Source organism: Ictidomys tridecemlineatus, chromosome 4, assembly GCF_052094955.1.
Source record: "Ictidomys tridecemlineatus isolate mIctTri1 chromosome 4, mIctTri1.hap1, whole genome shotgun sequence".
Classification (NCBI taxonomy): Eukaryota; Metazoa; Chordata; class Mammalia; order Rodentia; family Sciuridae; genus Ictidomys; species Ictidomys tridecemlineatus.
In genome coordinates this window covers 43,961,832-43,978,717 of record NC_135480.1, presented here as the reverse complement: position 1 = coordinate 43,978,717, position 16,886 = coordinate 43,961,832, and the positions used below count along the sequence as shown (strand labels likewise).

The window sequence follows — 16,886 nt, the reverse complement described above, 5'->3', positions numbered from 1 at the left end:
TAATTATTCCAGTGTAACCATGTGTTTCTCATAGAAACCGTCAGAGACACATGAGAAGAATATTTTGAAAATCCTATAAAAGAAAATATAACTATTGTACAGCATGTCAGCTCTACCATCCAACACCTCTAAGTGGCTTTGCTTTTTAAATGAATTAAATAGTCAGCAATTTATTCAAGACAGCAGATGTGAATGATTGGAATAAAGAGGAAAAGATGTAGAATTTAATTAAAGTGAAGGAATTTCCCATTAATTCCTTTTCAAACTCCCAGCAAGAGCTGCTGGTACCCAGTCTTCACAAGGTTGATTCTGTCTCCTGCATTTCCTTGAAAGAAGCACCATAAACTCCTCCACGTAGCATCCTATGGTAGAAACACAGGGATGTGACTCAGAGAAAACACCATCACAGGAAATCTGACAGTTCTTCAAATATACCCTTACCTTTCTTCCATTCTCCTGTCCAGAGCTGGAAAACTGACAATGATAAGTCTTTCTCAGATTGAGCAGAACCACAGTACATTCCTGGATCTTTATGTGTGGAGATGCCTACAGAAGCTGGAGTAAAATCTGCTGACCAATTAAGTGTATAGTAAAGAATAATAATAATAAGGAGAAAGAGAGAAAAGGTGAAGAGGCAAGGAAGGTGGCAGAGTGGCTCTTTGTCCAAGCGGCCATGTTTATTTATACCAATTGCTTACATTAGGTCACTAATACCATAACCACTTCATTATTTAGAGTATCAGTAAGGTTGCTTATTCTGTAGTTCCATTTCACAGTTACAATATGCAATGTTAGGAGCCTTGTGCAGTTCTCAAGGAAGCTCATTGTCTGAAGTTACTGTTAGGCAGGCAGATCCAGGAGCACCTGAGCTTGGTGAAATCTTGTAGTTATCAAGCAAGAAATTTCCTTTATTCTCAGGAGATATGTGCCTCAGATTAAGGTCCAGGCTTGGTGAGGCTCTACTTGGTGAGTCTTCTCAGGGCATTGCCATATCAGCTACATATTGCACTCTTATTGGCTATATTATTAGATCATAAGAGAGATTTCAGGGCATTCTAAGGGTGGGAAATAAGGAAATGCTTCCCTGTACATTTCCATGGTCAGAATTCCTACAGTCTATCAAGATTGTGAATGGCTCCTCTGATTTCCTGAGCAAATTGGAGACCAGATTCATTTCAGACTTCATCCTTCATGGAGATCTTTCTGGGAATCTTCCCTATGTCCACTCACGTATCAGTCTCTTTCATCTTATTCCTTTTGGTCTGTCTTTCTAGAATTATTGCTCCTCTCTCTTTTAGTTGTCACCTATAATTGTAAGTAGTACATAATGAATGTGAGCTGTTATAATGGAGCTTTATTACTAAGTAATAAAGTATATCATTGGGTCATTCAAGGTTTATCACACCCTGACCATGTGTTTTTAGTAGTTTATCTCTGAAGTAATGTATTTACCTGTATACTTGGTTCCAAATTACAGAGAAATGTAAACAAAATCAAAATCTTATTGAATTCTACTCTCCTGATCTCACTACTTCCTCATCCTACCAATTTTTATTTCCTCATTATTATCTCTGAAACAAAACTTACATTTCTGTTTTTAAATTGTCAGTATGAAGAAGTTAATTAACTGACTTCCATATGAAATATGAAATGTTGAGCACATTTATTTTTTGTCATCTCTGCACTTCATGAAATTTTTATAGATTTTTAATGCAGGGTAGGCACTTAGCATTTGAAGTCTTATCACACATGGCTTCACTTTGGCTCTTAATACTCTAATCATGTTAGACTTGTCATTTTTCAAATAATGTAACTTGAATTAGGAGCTAAGATGGACATAAACCTTGGGGGTCATTGGTGGAACTCTATGGTTTGGATATTGCTTAATTTTTCCCCCCACCCCAAGCATTCATGTGATTGGTCCCCCGGTTGACAGTGTTGAGACTTCTGTGGAGCCTTTAACATATGGGACCTTGTGGGAGCTTCTTAGGTCATTGGCATTTGCTCTCATATTTGGTTTTCTTGCTACCCATAGAGTTCTTGTGAGAGAGTTGAAAGAGCAAGGATGGCCTCAAACAGCCCTCTTCTTCCTGGCTGGATATGATTCTACTTCCAAATGTACTCCTACCATTAACCATGGATCTTGGTCCAGTGCTCACTTAATTTAACCTTTGATTTCATGAGTAGTCTGTCTCAGGAATTCTGTTGTAGCAAAAAATGCTGACTCATAAATAAGCTAATTAAAACATTTAGAAAATTTCTTCAGTGGATTAATTCAGAAAATATTTAAGTAAGGATAATGTTATGGGTTGAATTATGTCCTTTCAATATTTACTTCTGGAAGATCTACAATATTTATATTTGGAAGCTCTAATTCCTCATTATCTAAGAATGACTATATCTGGAGATGGTGTCCTTCTAGAGCTAATTGTTAAGAAGAATCAATTAGGATGGAGCTTCTATAAGATGATAGGTGTTCTTAAAGGAAGATAGCATTAGAATGCATACCCATAAAGGAAGAATGTAGATGGAGTAATGTTCCTGCATATGCAGAAGCTCAGGAGTTGACACAGCACATCTGTGTTGCCTGCCAGATCAAGAAGAACACAGATGAGGATCACCATTTCTGAGTTCAGAATCTTCTTGTAGAAAGTTCCACTTGTTGGTGTGTTTTTTGCTCAGAATACTCCACTGGTACTCCTGGGAATACAAACCAGACATTTGCACCTGCTGTATGATTACTATTCTCAGGGTCACAATTCTATGTGGGATTTACTATAAGGCCTTTACCAGGGAGGAAACAGAAACTTAGTATTTTCCCATTTTACAGAGGATGGATTTGCAGCTCAAAAGGATGAGCTATTAGCCCCTGGCATCATTCACTGAGAATTTGAATGAGTAATTCCTGGTTTATTCACATTTGGACCTTATGTTCCTCCATGGCCTTCTCTTATAAGATCCTCACTTAATACAAGAAGAAACTGAGGCTTATAGACCAAGGTATTTTCCTGAAATCCCACCATGAAGGGTCATTCCAACACCACTCCCTGGTCCCTTCATGTTTTTTCCAGGGTTTTCTCACTATTCTCTCTTACACCATTCATTACTTAGGAAGCTTTGAAATTATTTTTATATCCTCACAGAATCTGAGAGACAGAATCTCCCAATTTTCTTCAATTTCATTCTTTCCTTCATCACACAATATTTCTAAGAGGATTATATCAGGAAAAACCCATATGTCTCAATATCTCCTTGATATTGAGAAAACGATGTGGCTTTGTACTGACCCAGAGGAGGTGAGAAGAGCTGATATAACCAAATCCTGGCTCATGGGATTAATAGAAGAGGATAGTCTCTCCTGCTCTTCCCAGACTTCCTGGCAGAAACATCCTGGAACCTTATAGGAAAACCAGGATGAACGTACCTTTGCTGGATTGAAAAGTAGCAGTTTGGAAGGAGTTCTGATGTCTGAGGCCTTGGAGCTTACAGCTCAGATAGAAAACACCTCTGTATTTTATCTAAGAATCATGACAATTGGTGTCTGTGACAGCAGTCTGAGTGTAATGAATAAAGAGTGCATGTTCCCACAGGCCCCGTGTTGCAATGGCAGGGCCTCTTCTGTCTGATCATCATCTCCTACTGCTGCAGCTACAGTTATGGCCACTGGCATTGGCACATGCTCTTTGCCTTGTCATTTTAAATCTAAAAGGATGAAAATGATGTTTCACTATTGCTTAGGGTACTTATGCATCTTTCTGCCCAGTTTTGCACATAGTCCTTTCATAGAATCTTCCTTAAGTATTCAGATTGATTCATCTGTTTCCTCCTTTGGAATTTACATATCCACAATTTTGAATAATTTTGAAAAGCAAGTAAATCAGTGAAGTCAGGTTCACAGCACCTCACGACTGGAATGCAATGCCTATTTGTCACCTTGTTTTTTCAGTGCATGTAAGAATTGGGCTTCATTCCATTAAAGCATATTTATTTCTAAAATGGGGATTTTAGAAATTTTTTTCTGGGGAAAAAAGACAAGTTTGTACCTGAGTGAATGAGAAATGGCATGTGCTTGAGAGTTGACTTTGTATTGTCTTTAAATCCTGTGAACAAACTATCCTCCCACCCCAATTCTCCTCCTCCTTCTTTTCTTCATCTTCATCTTCTTTTTTCTATTCTTCTTACTTTATACCTTTGTTGTCAACATTTTATGATATCGATATTCTTATATTTTCCATTATTTGTTTTGTATCCTACTTATGATCAATCTTGGCAGATGTTCCATGTGCACCTGAGGGGAAGAGGTATTGTCTTTCAGTTGGATAAAGTGTTCTCTATATGTCTGTGAGGTTTGAATTTAGTCTAAATTGTTTTTCAAGTTCAATGTTTCTTTATCAGTTTTCTTTATGAATTAGGTGTCCATTATTGAAAGTGGCATATTTGAAATCTCCCACTATTATTATACTGCAATCTATGTGATCCTTTAGGTCCTTGAATATTTGCTTTGTATATATGTATATGGGCTCCCATGTTGGGTGTATATATATTTACAATCATTATATCCCCCTGATTAATTGACCTCCTTTTTATAACACAATGTGTTCTTTGTCTCTTTTTATATGCTTGACCTAAAGCCAAGTTCATCTGATCTATCATCCGTCAATCTATCTATCTATCTATCTATCTATCTATCTATCTATCTATCTATCTATCTATCTATCAATCATCTATCTATCTATCTATCTATCAATCATCTATCTATCTATCTATCTATCTATCTATCTATCTATCTATCTATCTATCTATCTATCTAACTTCCTCTAGTTTACATTGGTATGTAATATCATTTTTCTTCTTTCCCATATTTTTGTAGTTCTGGGTATTGAGCCTAGGGACTTATGCATGCTGGTCAAATGTCTAAAACAGCTACATCTCCAGACTTCACGTTTTCACTTTAAATTTTTGTGTGCCATTTGGAATGAAGTGAATCTCTTATAGGCAGTATATAGTAGGGTCTTGTTTCATTTTGAAATCCTATAAATCACTCTCCATGTTCGTATTTGGGAATGTAATTCATTTACATTCAAGTTATTATTGACAGATAAGTCCAGGAAGACCTCATTTTATTCCACTTTCTTTATGGTGACCTACTTAAGTGTCCTTCCTTTATTGTCACTATGAATCACCTATTTTCCCATTTTCATCCATCCAAGGCCTATTCATTTTTCATTACCAAACTCAAGTAGTGATGTGACTGAAACATTGGCAAAGGCACATGCTAGGTAACGGTTGAATTATCAGTTCAAATTCCGAGTATTTCAAGAAGACTTCCCTCTCTACTGGCCAACCACACACACACTTACTTGTGAAATCTTCTTTCACGCTTATCCCTAAGTCTGTGTTTGTATGCTGGGATGATTAGGCCAAGTACATCAGATCTCTAAGGAGATAATTTCTTTTAAATCGTACACTGGTTTTCTAAAGAAGAAAGAAAAAAATTACAAAGTGAGCTTTTTTTGTATGAATAATATTGATTCCCAAAATATACCACATGATCTACTGAGTACAAGTACCTGCCACATAGATTGAAGAATGCGTGCTCACTGTGATTATAGCCAGAAGTAGACACATGGACTGTTTTTTTATTGGTTCTTTTCAGCTATGCATGATAGCAGGATTCATTTTGACACAATTGTGAATGCCTGGAATATAATTTGTTCTAATCAAGTCTCCACTACTTCCCCTTCCCATTCCTTCTTTTCACCTCCTGTTCCTTTCCCTCTACTCTTCTGATCTTTCTGCTATTTGGTTATGGTTTTTTAAAAAACATAGTTTTTAGTGTCTTGTGGATGTATGCAGTGGTGAGATTCATTGTGGTATATTCACATATGTACATAGGAATGTTAGGTCAGATCCATTTCACTGTCTTTTCCTATCCCATTCTTCATCCTTTCCCTTCTGTCCCTTTGTCTACTCCATTGAGTTTTCTTTTAGCCCCCCCCATTATTTGGAATTGCTTTTGCATATCAATATGGAGATTCCTCAAACAAAACGGTAATGAAACCACCATATAACCCAACTATTCCAGTTGTCAGTACATATCCAAATGATTGAAAATCAGAATATTACAGTGATGCAGCAACATCTATGTTTATAGCAGCACAATTTATAATAGTCAAGTTTTGGAGGTAACCCATCCTCAATAAATGAATGGATAAAGAAAATATAATACATATACACAGTGGATTACCACTCAGCCATAAAGAAAAATGACTTTATGGCATTTACCATTAAGTGTATGGATCTGGACACTATCATGCTAAGTAAAACAAGCCAGTCCCAAAAAATCAAAGGTCTTATGTTGTCAACTTCTCAGGCTGGCTGTCTCACAATGCTGTTTCCTTTAATCCATGTTCATAGTGAGTCATATGCCCCTATCTTATTTTGAAACACAGATTCCAGTTCACAAATGGCATAAGATTTAGATTTGGTTATTCAATAAACTTAGTACCTCTTTAGGGTGCCTGGGGAGAGCATATCTCCCAATTTAAGAATGGGATCAACTTGAGAATCCAGGTGTCCTGACTCCAAGTGTTGTACAATCTATAATCTAGTGATCTCAGGATCTCTGTCCCTACACATGCCACAATTTCAGGTTATGTAACATGTTTCTAGGTTTTTACTTGTACAGTAAACCTCTAAATAACCGCTTACTAATACTCATGGTTTTTAACTGCTAAAAGCCAAGACCAATTTATCACCATGCCGTGGACAAATGTTACCAGAAGACTTTTCATGAACTAATTTCCTGAGTTGTTCTTATGCAAGTAGAGACTCTGCCTTCAAAATTGACAGAATTCAGCTAGATTTACTGTACCAGAACTCACTCATTCATAACTAAGCTTTCTATCTGCATCAATGTCCCAACACACAACACAAGACTAATTGCTAACGGCATAGGGAGAGAGAGATAGGAGATCATTATTTCTATAAATTCAGGTAGAAAATGGTCAAAAATAACAGGTTTATAATTTTGTACAAGTATCCTTTTCCACTGGAATGAATATGTCAGAGAAAAAGGATTAATAAAAAGATTTAGATGAAGATATGATGAGACATTTATTGAAAATATCAAAAATAAATTGTGACATTCTTATGTAAGATTGGTTTCCATATAGAAAGAAGAAAATACAAGTTAACATAAACCCATTGGATGACATGCAAGTATTTCAGAGGCAAAAGGCTGAGAGGAGAGCAGATATCTGATGAGTGTAGCTGGGCATCGATGGCTCTTGAAGGCACATCTGATGGACCAGAACCAAGGTTTTCATCCCTGCTCCACTCTGCTGCCTGACATCTCCAGGGTTCCCTGGGAAAGGCTGCCTCCACTTTCATTCTTCCCAGGAGTGTCCTGCAGAGCCCGCTCAACTACTAGCTTCAGGTTCTGCCCTCGAAACCCCTGCCTAAAGGAGCCAACAAAGAAGTAAATGATGGGGTTGGCAGAGCTGTTAACATAGGACAAAACAGTTGAAACCAGCTGAAGGCAAAAAAGTGCCTGGAAGTCAATCTCCATCCACCATAACAGGAACACAGAGACACCGAAGGGCAGACCACAGAGGAGGAAAACCAACACTGTGAGCATGATGGTAACATACAGCCTGGTCAGAGGCTTCTTCTGGGATCCACAGAGCATCCTACCTAGCAGGGCCAGGCTGGACCCTGATAGAATCACAAATAAAAGAACCAGCCATGCAGCTAAAGTAAATTGAACATTTTTACAAAGATGACGTACAGTTATATCAAAATATACACAAACAACTGCTTCTAGGATGCTCAGAATCATGGACAGGGCCCAGAGCAGGACACATATGACAGCTGATGTGTGCCTTGGGCGATGGCAGTGGTACCAAATAGGACAGAGGACTGACAGGCAACGCTCAGTGCTAATAGCAGCGATCATGTTCATGACTGCAATGTAGAAAAATATTGTCACAGTTCTTAGGATGCCAAACAGAGTGGTGCAGTGATGGAATACTCTGATGACTGCTAAAAGTAAAAAAGTGGTATGCAAGCAGAGAAAGAGGAAGTCAGCAACAGCCAGATTTAGGATGTATGTGTAAAAGGGATTTCTGCGCATTTGAAAACCCAAGAACCAGATCACAGATGCATTTCCTGCCAGCCCAAGTGGAAAAATAATGCAGATCAACACTGTAGTAATCAGATTATTCTCATCACAAATTGGAGGAAGGTTTTCATCACTTCCATTGGTTGGTGTGGCTTCTGTCATCCAGGCTGTGATGGTTGGATCCAGGCTCCTAATCACTTCAGTGGTGCCCCTGGGAACACAAAGGAGACTTGAGCACTCGAAGCAACAGCTCAGATTATCAGGACCACCCTACAATGAGGAGATTACTGTATCTCCTTTAAAGAACAGGAAACCAGGGGATTGCATAGGTGAGGTAACTTATCAAGAGCTGGAGATGCCTGAAATATGGATTTGAATTCTGTAGTCATTGTCTAACAGCCTGAACTCTCTGACCTGAACCCAAATGACAAGGAAATGTACTATAATATGAACACTTCCTCAGAGTGGGACCAGAACTACTCTGTCCTGGGTCAGATTTCTCCCAGGTGTAGGAATTGAGGCAGACACAGAGGTGAGTATAATGTCTCCATCACAGAGATGATTTCCTTCAAGGAGGAGAAAGAAGACTTGGCTCTATGGCCATTTGGGAAATGTGACCTTCTGCTAAAGCAGGACTGAGAATGGCTGGTCATAGAAAGAGCTCAGTGTGTCAGGCATTGAAGACAGGTTCACTTTTTAACCCTCAGTGCTGAACCCGATGTGTGGCCCAAATGCCCTCAATATCTATTTAAGGAAAGAATAGATGAACTAGAATCCTGACAGTGCAGGATGATGGGGGTTAAATGGAAAATAAAAATGAAAATCCAGGGAAAGACCTTAACACCCACACATAATGAGATGAAAAAAATGCTATCCATCATAATCCTCAATGTGAGCAGTATTGGGCCTAGTTAGAATTACTTCTATGTGACCAAATAACTGATGTTGACTACTGATGAGCCTTTGGAGTGTGAATTCATGGTGGCTTTGTTTAGCACCTAGAGGCCTTTGGTGCATAGTGCGGGGTGGGGTGGTGGTGTCAGATTTGTATCTCAGCTGAATTTCTCAACAGTATAAAACAGGAAGGTGTGAGGTGTGAATGCCAATGAAGAGGTATTTGAAATAGGAGAATAACTAGGGAGGATTATAGTGGTGTGTACAATACAAACTTATTCCATTCCCTCCCAGGAAATCCTCATTAAGAGTTTCTTCTTGATGAAAGATTTTGTGTGAGAAGAGTATATGAAGTGAAATTGAAAGAGGGCATGGCTTGAGGTGTAAAGAGAGATTTTAACTTGAGGTATAAAAAAAATCATTGTAATGTTTTGAACAACCAATAAAAATGTGTTTTTCAAGCACATTTCAAACAGGTAAAGGGACCCACTCATATCTTAATGATTAACAGGAGTTAATTTAGAGTGCACCACAGAATTTCTCTTTGAATCCTCTCAAAAGCTGATAACGTAAGAATTTCCATCTGTCCCAGTTTTATAGAGGATGGAACTGAAGCACAAGAAGGATGAATGAATAAACCTGGTATCACACAGTGTGGATTCCAGCACCTCAGGTTCTACAGCTTTTGAACCCACCATGACACTGAGTTAATTATATGTGGATGAGAGAAAACCAGCGGAGTAAATCCCAAATTAATCTCAGATGGCCCTCAAATTGCAAATAAAATGAAATCTAGCCTAAGCACAGTTCAGAAACAGAGTAAAGCCCATAAAATGGGGCACAGAATGGAAATGGGTAGAAATCAGGAGCAGATATGAGAATTCCCAGGCCCTTTGCTGTCTTACAAGGGCAGCTATGACTTCAGAATCTAGAGGACACCCAGGGGCAGGAGGCCACCAAGGGGATAGAGGGCACATTCTCCTCTGGGCCTGCAGAGAGGCATCCTGAAGTGGACACATCTATAATGAGTTTTCTTGAATATATAAGTTTCCTTAGCATTGTTGATTTTCACAGGAAACAAGATGAAAAATGGAAGTGCTGGTGTCCTGACTGAATGCAGTTTCCACATTTCTCTTTAGGGTACAGGGTTTTGGTCTTCATTATCAATCATGGAGCTCAATAAAGACCTCATGTCTTATTTGCTTTATGTACTACTCTATGCCAATATTTACCATGTGTTCTTTTTTTATTGTCAGTTGTTCAAAACATTACAAAGCTCTTGACATATCGTATTTCATACCATGTGTTCTTTATACATCATCTATTATAATATCCTCACCTAACACAAAAAGAAAATGAGGCTCAAATGAAGCAATGTTCCAGAATCACATCTTTAAGAAGAGATCCAATTCCAGCCTCTGGTCTGCTGGAGCCCTACCTGATGATTTACTACCCGTTTATGCCTCATGTTGCCTTAATCTTCATAGACCACAGAACCTGAGACACCATCAGAACCTGTCACAACTTCTACAGTCCTACAATACAATTTTTTCTCTTCTGTAACAGTGATTCTCTGGGCTGTAGGTCTCAGTATTCCATTTACCTTCCTCTTAATGCTGATATCACCACATGACTAGGCCCTGACCAAAGGCAGTGAGGAGAGTGATGTAATCAACTCCTGGTTCATAGGATTAATAGAAGGATCACAGCCTGCATTTCCTTCTTTATTTTCTCAGAGGTATCCATTCTGATATGGGTGTAAGTCCTTTAGGACCACAGGATGTTGGGACCCTCCCAGGGTTGGATAGCAGCACTATCAAAGAATTTCTCGAGTCTGATGCTCTGGAGCTTACAGCACAGCTCTATCACATATCCTGTGAAGGTGAGCAGTGGTTCATTTAGAGCCACACTTTCACTCGAAAGAAGATAGAAGCTTTTCCCTTTTAAAATGGCATTCAAATTTCAAGGCACTTTTGATTAATATCGGTGATGGTACCATAAAATTGATTCAAGAGAAATAATATATAAATATGAAAAATTATTTCAATGAAGATAAAAATGGGAATGCATTCAATGATATCAGATTGAGAAAACTCCAGATTGTAGGAATATACAAGGAGTGGTGAGGGATAGTTTTATGTGTCCTGACAGTTTTTATTCCATCCTTCATCTCTGTCTTGATAGAGATCCAAGCTAGTGGCTTCTTCAAACACAATCAATAGCATCCTTTTCCTTATTGTTTCTGGTTGAACTGACCTACCTGGTGATACAATCAAGACAATAGAGAATGGGAGGGAGGGATTTGAGTTTGAGATCTTCTACTCTCTCCTGCTAGGCAGTGTGCTGGTAGTGGTGCTGCTTCTCCACCTGCCTGCTCATCCTTTAGTAGTACAGTTACAGCTATGGCTATGCTCCATACCTGGTAGCTGCTCCTTCCTGTGTCCCTTTTACTCTAGGTGTGGAAACAGTGCTTCATTTCTACTTTCCTTAGGGCACCTCACCATGCATTGCTATTGTTCCCCTAATCCTGCACATCTTTGTAACTAGTTCTTCCTGGAGTATTCCTCAATTATTCCAATTTGAACCATCTATTTCTTATTAGAATTTTAGGAGAACAAGGGAAAACTATTTTTGAAAAATAGGTGAAAGCAATGAAATGCATTATGTAGCCTCTTATCTCAAATAAGCAATATCTCCCTGTGGCTTAACTTTTTCAATAAATTTTAGGAAAAGGCAGAAATCTATCCATGAGGGCAGGTTTAAATGGTGGGTAAAGGGCATAATGAGAGATAAATCAGAATGGGAAAAGATCTCATTAATCCCATTTTAAACTCAAAGTAGGAGCTCAAGCACCCAGTCTTCAGAAGGATGATTCTGTCTCCTGCCTTTCCCTGACCCTCTCCAGGTAGAATCTACAGTGGAAACACAGGGATGTTAACTCAGAGCAAACACCATACATAACAGGAATTCTGAGTCTTCTTACCTTTCTGCCATTCTCCTGTCCAGAGGTGGAGAGCTGAGCTGTGTTTTTAGGAGAGAGTTTTTCTCTGATGGAGTGACACCAAGGTATAATTCTTTGTTCTCCAAGTGGAGAGATGCTTATGGAAGCTGTATATAAAGCTAGGGACCAAATGCAGCTGTTAAGATTCTGAATGACCCCTGGGATTTCCTGTTCCAGGATTGTGAGCAAATTGGAGAACATAGTCATCTGAGGCTTCATTTTAATGTGGATGTATCTGAGCCTCTGCACCATTTCCACTCACATATTGGCCTCCCCCTTCCATCCCTTTCACTCCACCTACTGTAAGTAGTTGCTCTTCTGTGTGCCTTGCCAACTAGGATCCTAGCTAAGAGTGTAAGCAATGTGAGCTTTCAAATTGAGTTTTATTTCTAAATAACTAAGTATATCATTGGGTCATTAAAGACTCATAATGCTGTGGTCCCATATTTTTATTTCTTTATATCATCAGCAATGCATTCCTTTCTATTTGTTTGTTCCAAACAACAGAAAAAAGGGATGGACATCATATTCTCACTGCATCTTATTCCCTACTTAATGCCTCTACCCTTTCTTATTTTTCTCATTATTAGCTCTGATTAGCAAACATATTTCTATTTTTAATTTATCAGTTTAAAGAAGTTTAGTAACATCTCTTACAAAATGTGAGTGTTCAGTAGATAAAATATTCTTTCCCCCTCCAATTCATGAAATTTTTTATTTTAAATTTTCATGTAGTGTAGACATTCAAAATTTGATGTATGACCTCATATGACTTCCCTTATTTATCTTCAAGTAACTTATAATAAGTTACATATCATTTGTTAATACTGTAATTTGAATTGGAAGCTGAGATGGATATAAATCTTGCGTCCCATTGGATAATGCTATGGTTTAGATATGGTTTAATTTTGTTCCCTCAGGCATTCATTTGATTGTTGCTTGGTCTCAAGAGTAGCAGTATAGGGAGGTTTTGTGGAATATTTGAGAGGTGTGATGTAGTAATATCCTTAGATCATGTAGTTCTCATACAACCCCTAGATGTCATGTGATGGAGTTCTTATAAAGGAGCAAGCCTTTCCCCATCCAACTCTCTGCTTCCTGGCTGGAGATATGGACATTATTCCATGTACACTCCCTTCACCCACCATGGGGCCTGACCCAGAGTCTGGACTATGACATTTTGACTTCCATCCAAACTGTAAGGTAATTTAATCTCTACTTCATGAGTAGGGTGTGTCAGAAATTTGGATATAGTAAGTAATAAAGAAGTCAATTTAAAAATTCAGAAATTTTCTTATGTGGGTTTATTCAACAAATATTTCATAAGAACCTTATTTATTTGTTGAACTGTCTTTGAAAAATTTATTTGTAATTCCTAGTCTGCATTATCTCAGAATATAACTATTTGGAGATGGCATTCTACAAGACAATTAAGAAGAATCTGTTAAGGTGGGTATTATCAAAAGTAAATGGTGTACTTATAAGAATAAGAGATAAGAAACAAATATGCAGAAGGAGGACCAAGAAGGAGACCCAAGAAGAAAAGGATCCCAATTAAGGCATGGAAAATGTCTCAAAACACAAGAGACTGCTATATTCTGGTTATACTATATATAATATTTCTTAATTTAAACATGGGAAGCATTTGGATAGTGGGATTTATTAATATATTGATAGTGGGAGAGTAATTCATCTACTCAGGTAAATGTTTTTGCATTTTTTAAAAAAATTAAATGTCATGGATTTTAACTATAAGTGATATATGCATAAAATGATGAAACCCAAATGAGATCTGTGGTGTAGGTGATTTGGTTATACTACCATCAACTCCTGATTTTGGTAATTTACTACATTAGTGTAAATATCACCAAAATGTAGTCCTAGTAGTGGGTTTAAAGAAACTCTACTATGTTTTACAATTATCACTAGTCTTTAATTAATTTGGAAGAAATTGCTTAAAAACAATTGAAAAGTTTATTTTTTTGGATAGACAGCCTATACAAATATCGGAGTCACCATAAATGAGGAAATAGGGGATGCTAGAGATAGTTTTATAAACCAGGTACCTAAGTCCAGTAGAAAATATCATGAGAATTCACACACTCTCCTGTGTAATTAAGCGAATGTTAAAATTCATGACATTTTCTTGAAAAAACAATTTCAAAAGAAATCAGTAAAAATTACAGGTAGAACTATCCGCTCAAGTTTGCATCTGTTCTCCCACAGCACTCTTCTGAACTTGTCCAGTAGATATTCATTTATCTGTCACATATGTCACAGGATGTTAGATCAAAGATTGAATCTGAAAGTCATGGAGAGTATTGGCTGAGGTGGAACTCACGGTAGAGCATTAGCTGTGCAGGTGAGAGGACCAGCATTGTAAGAAACAAATCAAAGAGATACTGTTACTATATGCCCAAAGATATTCTGATTACAAACATAATTTAAAAACATTTCTGAAAACCCTTTACCAACTCTTAAGCCATCAGTCATATCAAGGCTATAAGAACTTAGTTTTGAGTTTTTATGTGAGGAATAACATTTTTAATATTTTTAAGATGAGTTACCTGTCCTGCTCTCAACAAGGGCTTTGTGCAAGTCAGAAAACATTGGAGAAATGGATATATTCCACTGCATCTTTCTTTGCCACTTATCTCCCAAGTTTTTCCTAGTTCTATTTGTGTTTGGTTTTCATTTGTGGCTCCTGACCCAGTAGGTTGTACATATTCCTTGGAAGAGGCTACGAAGCACAGGGTTTGGCCATGTCCTCAGGTCAGCTGGTTGGATGCTTTGGATTTGACAGTATTTTGGAGTTGACTCCAATGAATTTTTAAACATTATGCTAATTTCAGTCACTTGAAGCCCATGAGAGACATGGTTGTTTGCTTGAGCACTCTATCTTCTTACAAGGAATCTTTCCACTATGACCAAATACATGGACAGAGAATTAAACATATGCATCATGAAAGCCATTCACTAAAGAATCATAAACACTTATTAAAAAACCTAAGAATTAACCTTTCTCCCATTTTATATTATCAGATTCTATTCATCATTACATGCATACCACCCAAAGTTGGTGTGGATGGTATAACTGTAGAGTCATTAGTTTCAATTTTAGCATCCCAAGAAGACTTCCCAAATTTACTCATCTCTGTATACACACTTGCTAATGAGATCTTCTCCCTCTTTCTTCCCCATCTCATCTGGTATCTGGGAATGATTAAGAGCCACTTGTATTTATATTTTATGTGTATGTAAGGATATCTCTTTTTCCATAGTTTGTAGTTAGCTTCCAGGCAATGGGACCAATTCCTTCGTATTTTTAGGGCTAGCATTGGTGTGTTGACAATATTTTTGTTCAGTATATATTATAATAACATACAGAAAGAGCATCACAACAGCTTCTGCAATTTCCAGATATCTGATATACAGGAACTGAGACCTTATGTCCATTATGATTATAATTATGGTATAGAGATATGAACTTGTCTTTTCTCACCAGTATGGTAGTTACATGTAGTCCCTAGCAATCACTGCACATTCTGAACACAGACTCCATACTTCATGTGGCACTAAGGTCAGAGCACTGCAATTCTGTAACTGCATTACCTGCTTGAGTTTCCCTCAATGGACATGTGGGCCCTGGTGGTCACTGATCAACTTGAGAATACCTGACTCTGTTTGAAGTGCTGTTTCCCATCAAGCACTGAGGTTCTGCATCCCTATGTATTTGTTCTTTTGGTTGCTGATGTGAGCTGGCAGGAGGGAAGTGAATCCTTTGCTGGATCCCAGGGTAGTGGGAATAGGGAGGGCTACAATCCCTGTGGCCTAAATACCTGGAGGTTCTCCTAAAATGTTTTTAGGAGTTTCATTTTGCTTTCATGTCAGAGTGTAGCAAGAGGGATATCCTAAGATTGGACATAATGAATCTTGAGACAAAATGAAAGTTGAGAATTACTGAGAATTATTTGCCTTATTACATGGGAAAATCTATTCCCAACATCCCCACTCAATATGCTTAAGTGAAGGCCCCAAGCATTACTCAGTGTGAGCAGCATTCAGAAATTTTGTCTCAGGTGCAGGAATTCAGAAAGATGGAGAACTGGTCCTGACATCACCATGAAAAGAAGATATTCAATCCTAGGAGGAGAAGATCTTGATTTAGGGCCCATAATTATGGGAAAGTGGTTTTCTCCTAGAACAGGTGTGAGGATGTCTTTTCCTGGTGAACTAGAAATGCCTCAATCCATCAGTCTCAGTGAAGACATAAAGCAGTGTTTGTATTTCCAGCATCGAGTTCTATGTGCAGTATCTTTTATATTCATTTTAATTCAATGAACGTATGAATAAATGAAGATTCTAAGTATAGTGCAGATTGTGATTTAATGAAAATTCAATAAAAGCTATCAGAAAATACATAAATAGTTAGATGATCAAACTTCATATTATCAGTCTTTCTGTGGAAAGATCTGGTTGGGTTTAGCATTTCTTGTGTGGACTCATAGAAATTAAATTGACCACTGAATGCATTTCAAGTGAGGCTTCAGGATGGTTTTATTAAGCACTTAAAAGCATTTTCATCCACTATGGGAGTAGGATTTGTACTTGAACTGAACTGCGTAGCAGCCCCAAGGAGAAACAAATAAGCAATGGTGGGGTCTGAGTGTCACTGAAGAGAGACTTAAGTGTTGGAATATCTGTGGAGGACTATTAAGTGGTGCTCTGGGGTGTGTTCAATAGAAACATACTTCATTTTTTCTCCCAGATGATTCTTAGCACAGTTGCTTTAGAGATAAAAGTTTTTGTGAGACATCTTTGGAGTTGTAGATGAAGTTCAGTAATTGAATGGAAGGAGAGTTGCTCATG

General features: G+C 37.9%; 1 protein-coding gene across 1 annotated transcript; it reads right to left on the bottom strand.

The window, feature by feature from the left end:
* Positions 1–7,324: 7,324 nt before the first annotated feature.
* On the bottom strand, positions 7,325–10,484 carry LOC101968044 (mas-related G-protein coupled receptor member X1). Its single transcript, XM_078044911.1, has 2 exons — positions 10,455–10,484; positions 7,325–8,392 (listed from the first exon to the last, which is right to left on the bottom strand). The coding sequence occupies exons 1-2, from the start codon at positions 10,482–10,484 to the stop codon at positions 7,325–7,327; spliced, it is 1,098 nt and encodes a 365-aa protein (XP_077901037.1).
* Between the last annotated feature and the right edge of the window lie 6,402 nt (positions 10,485–16,886).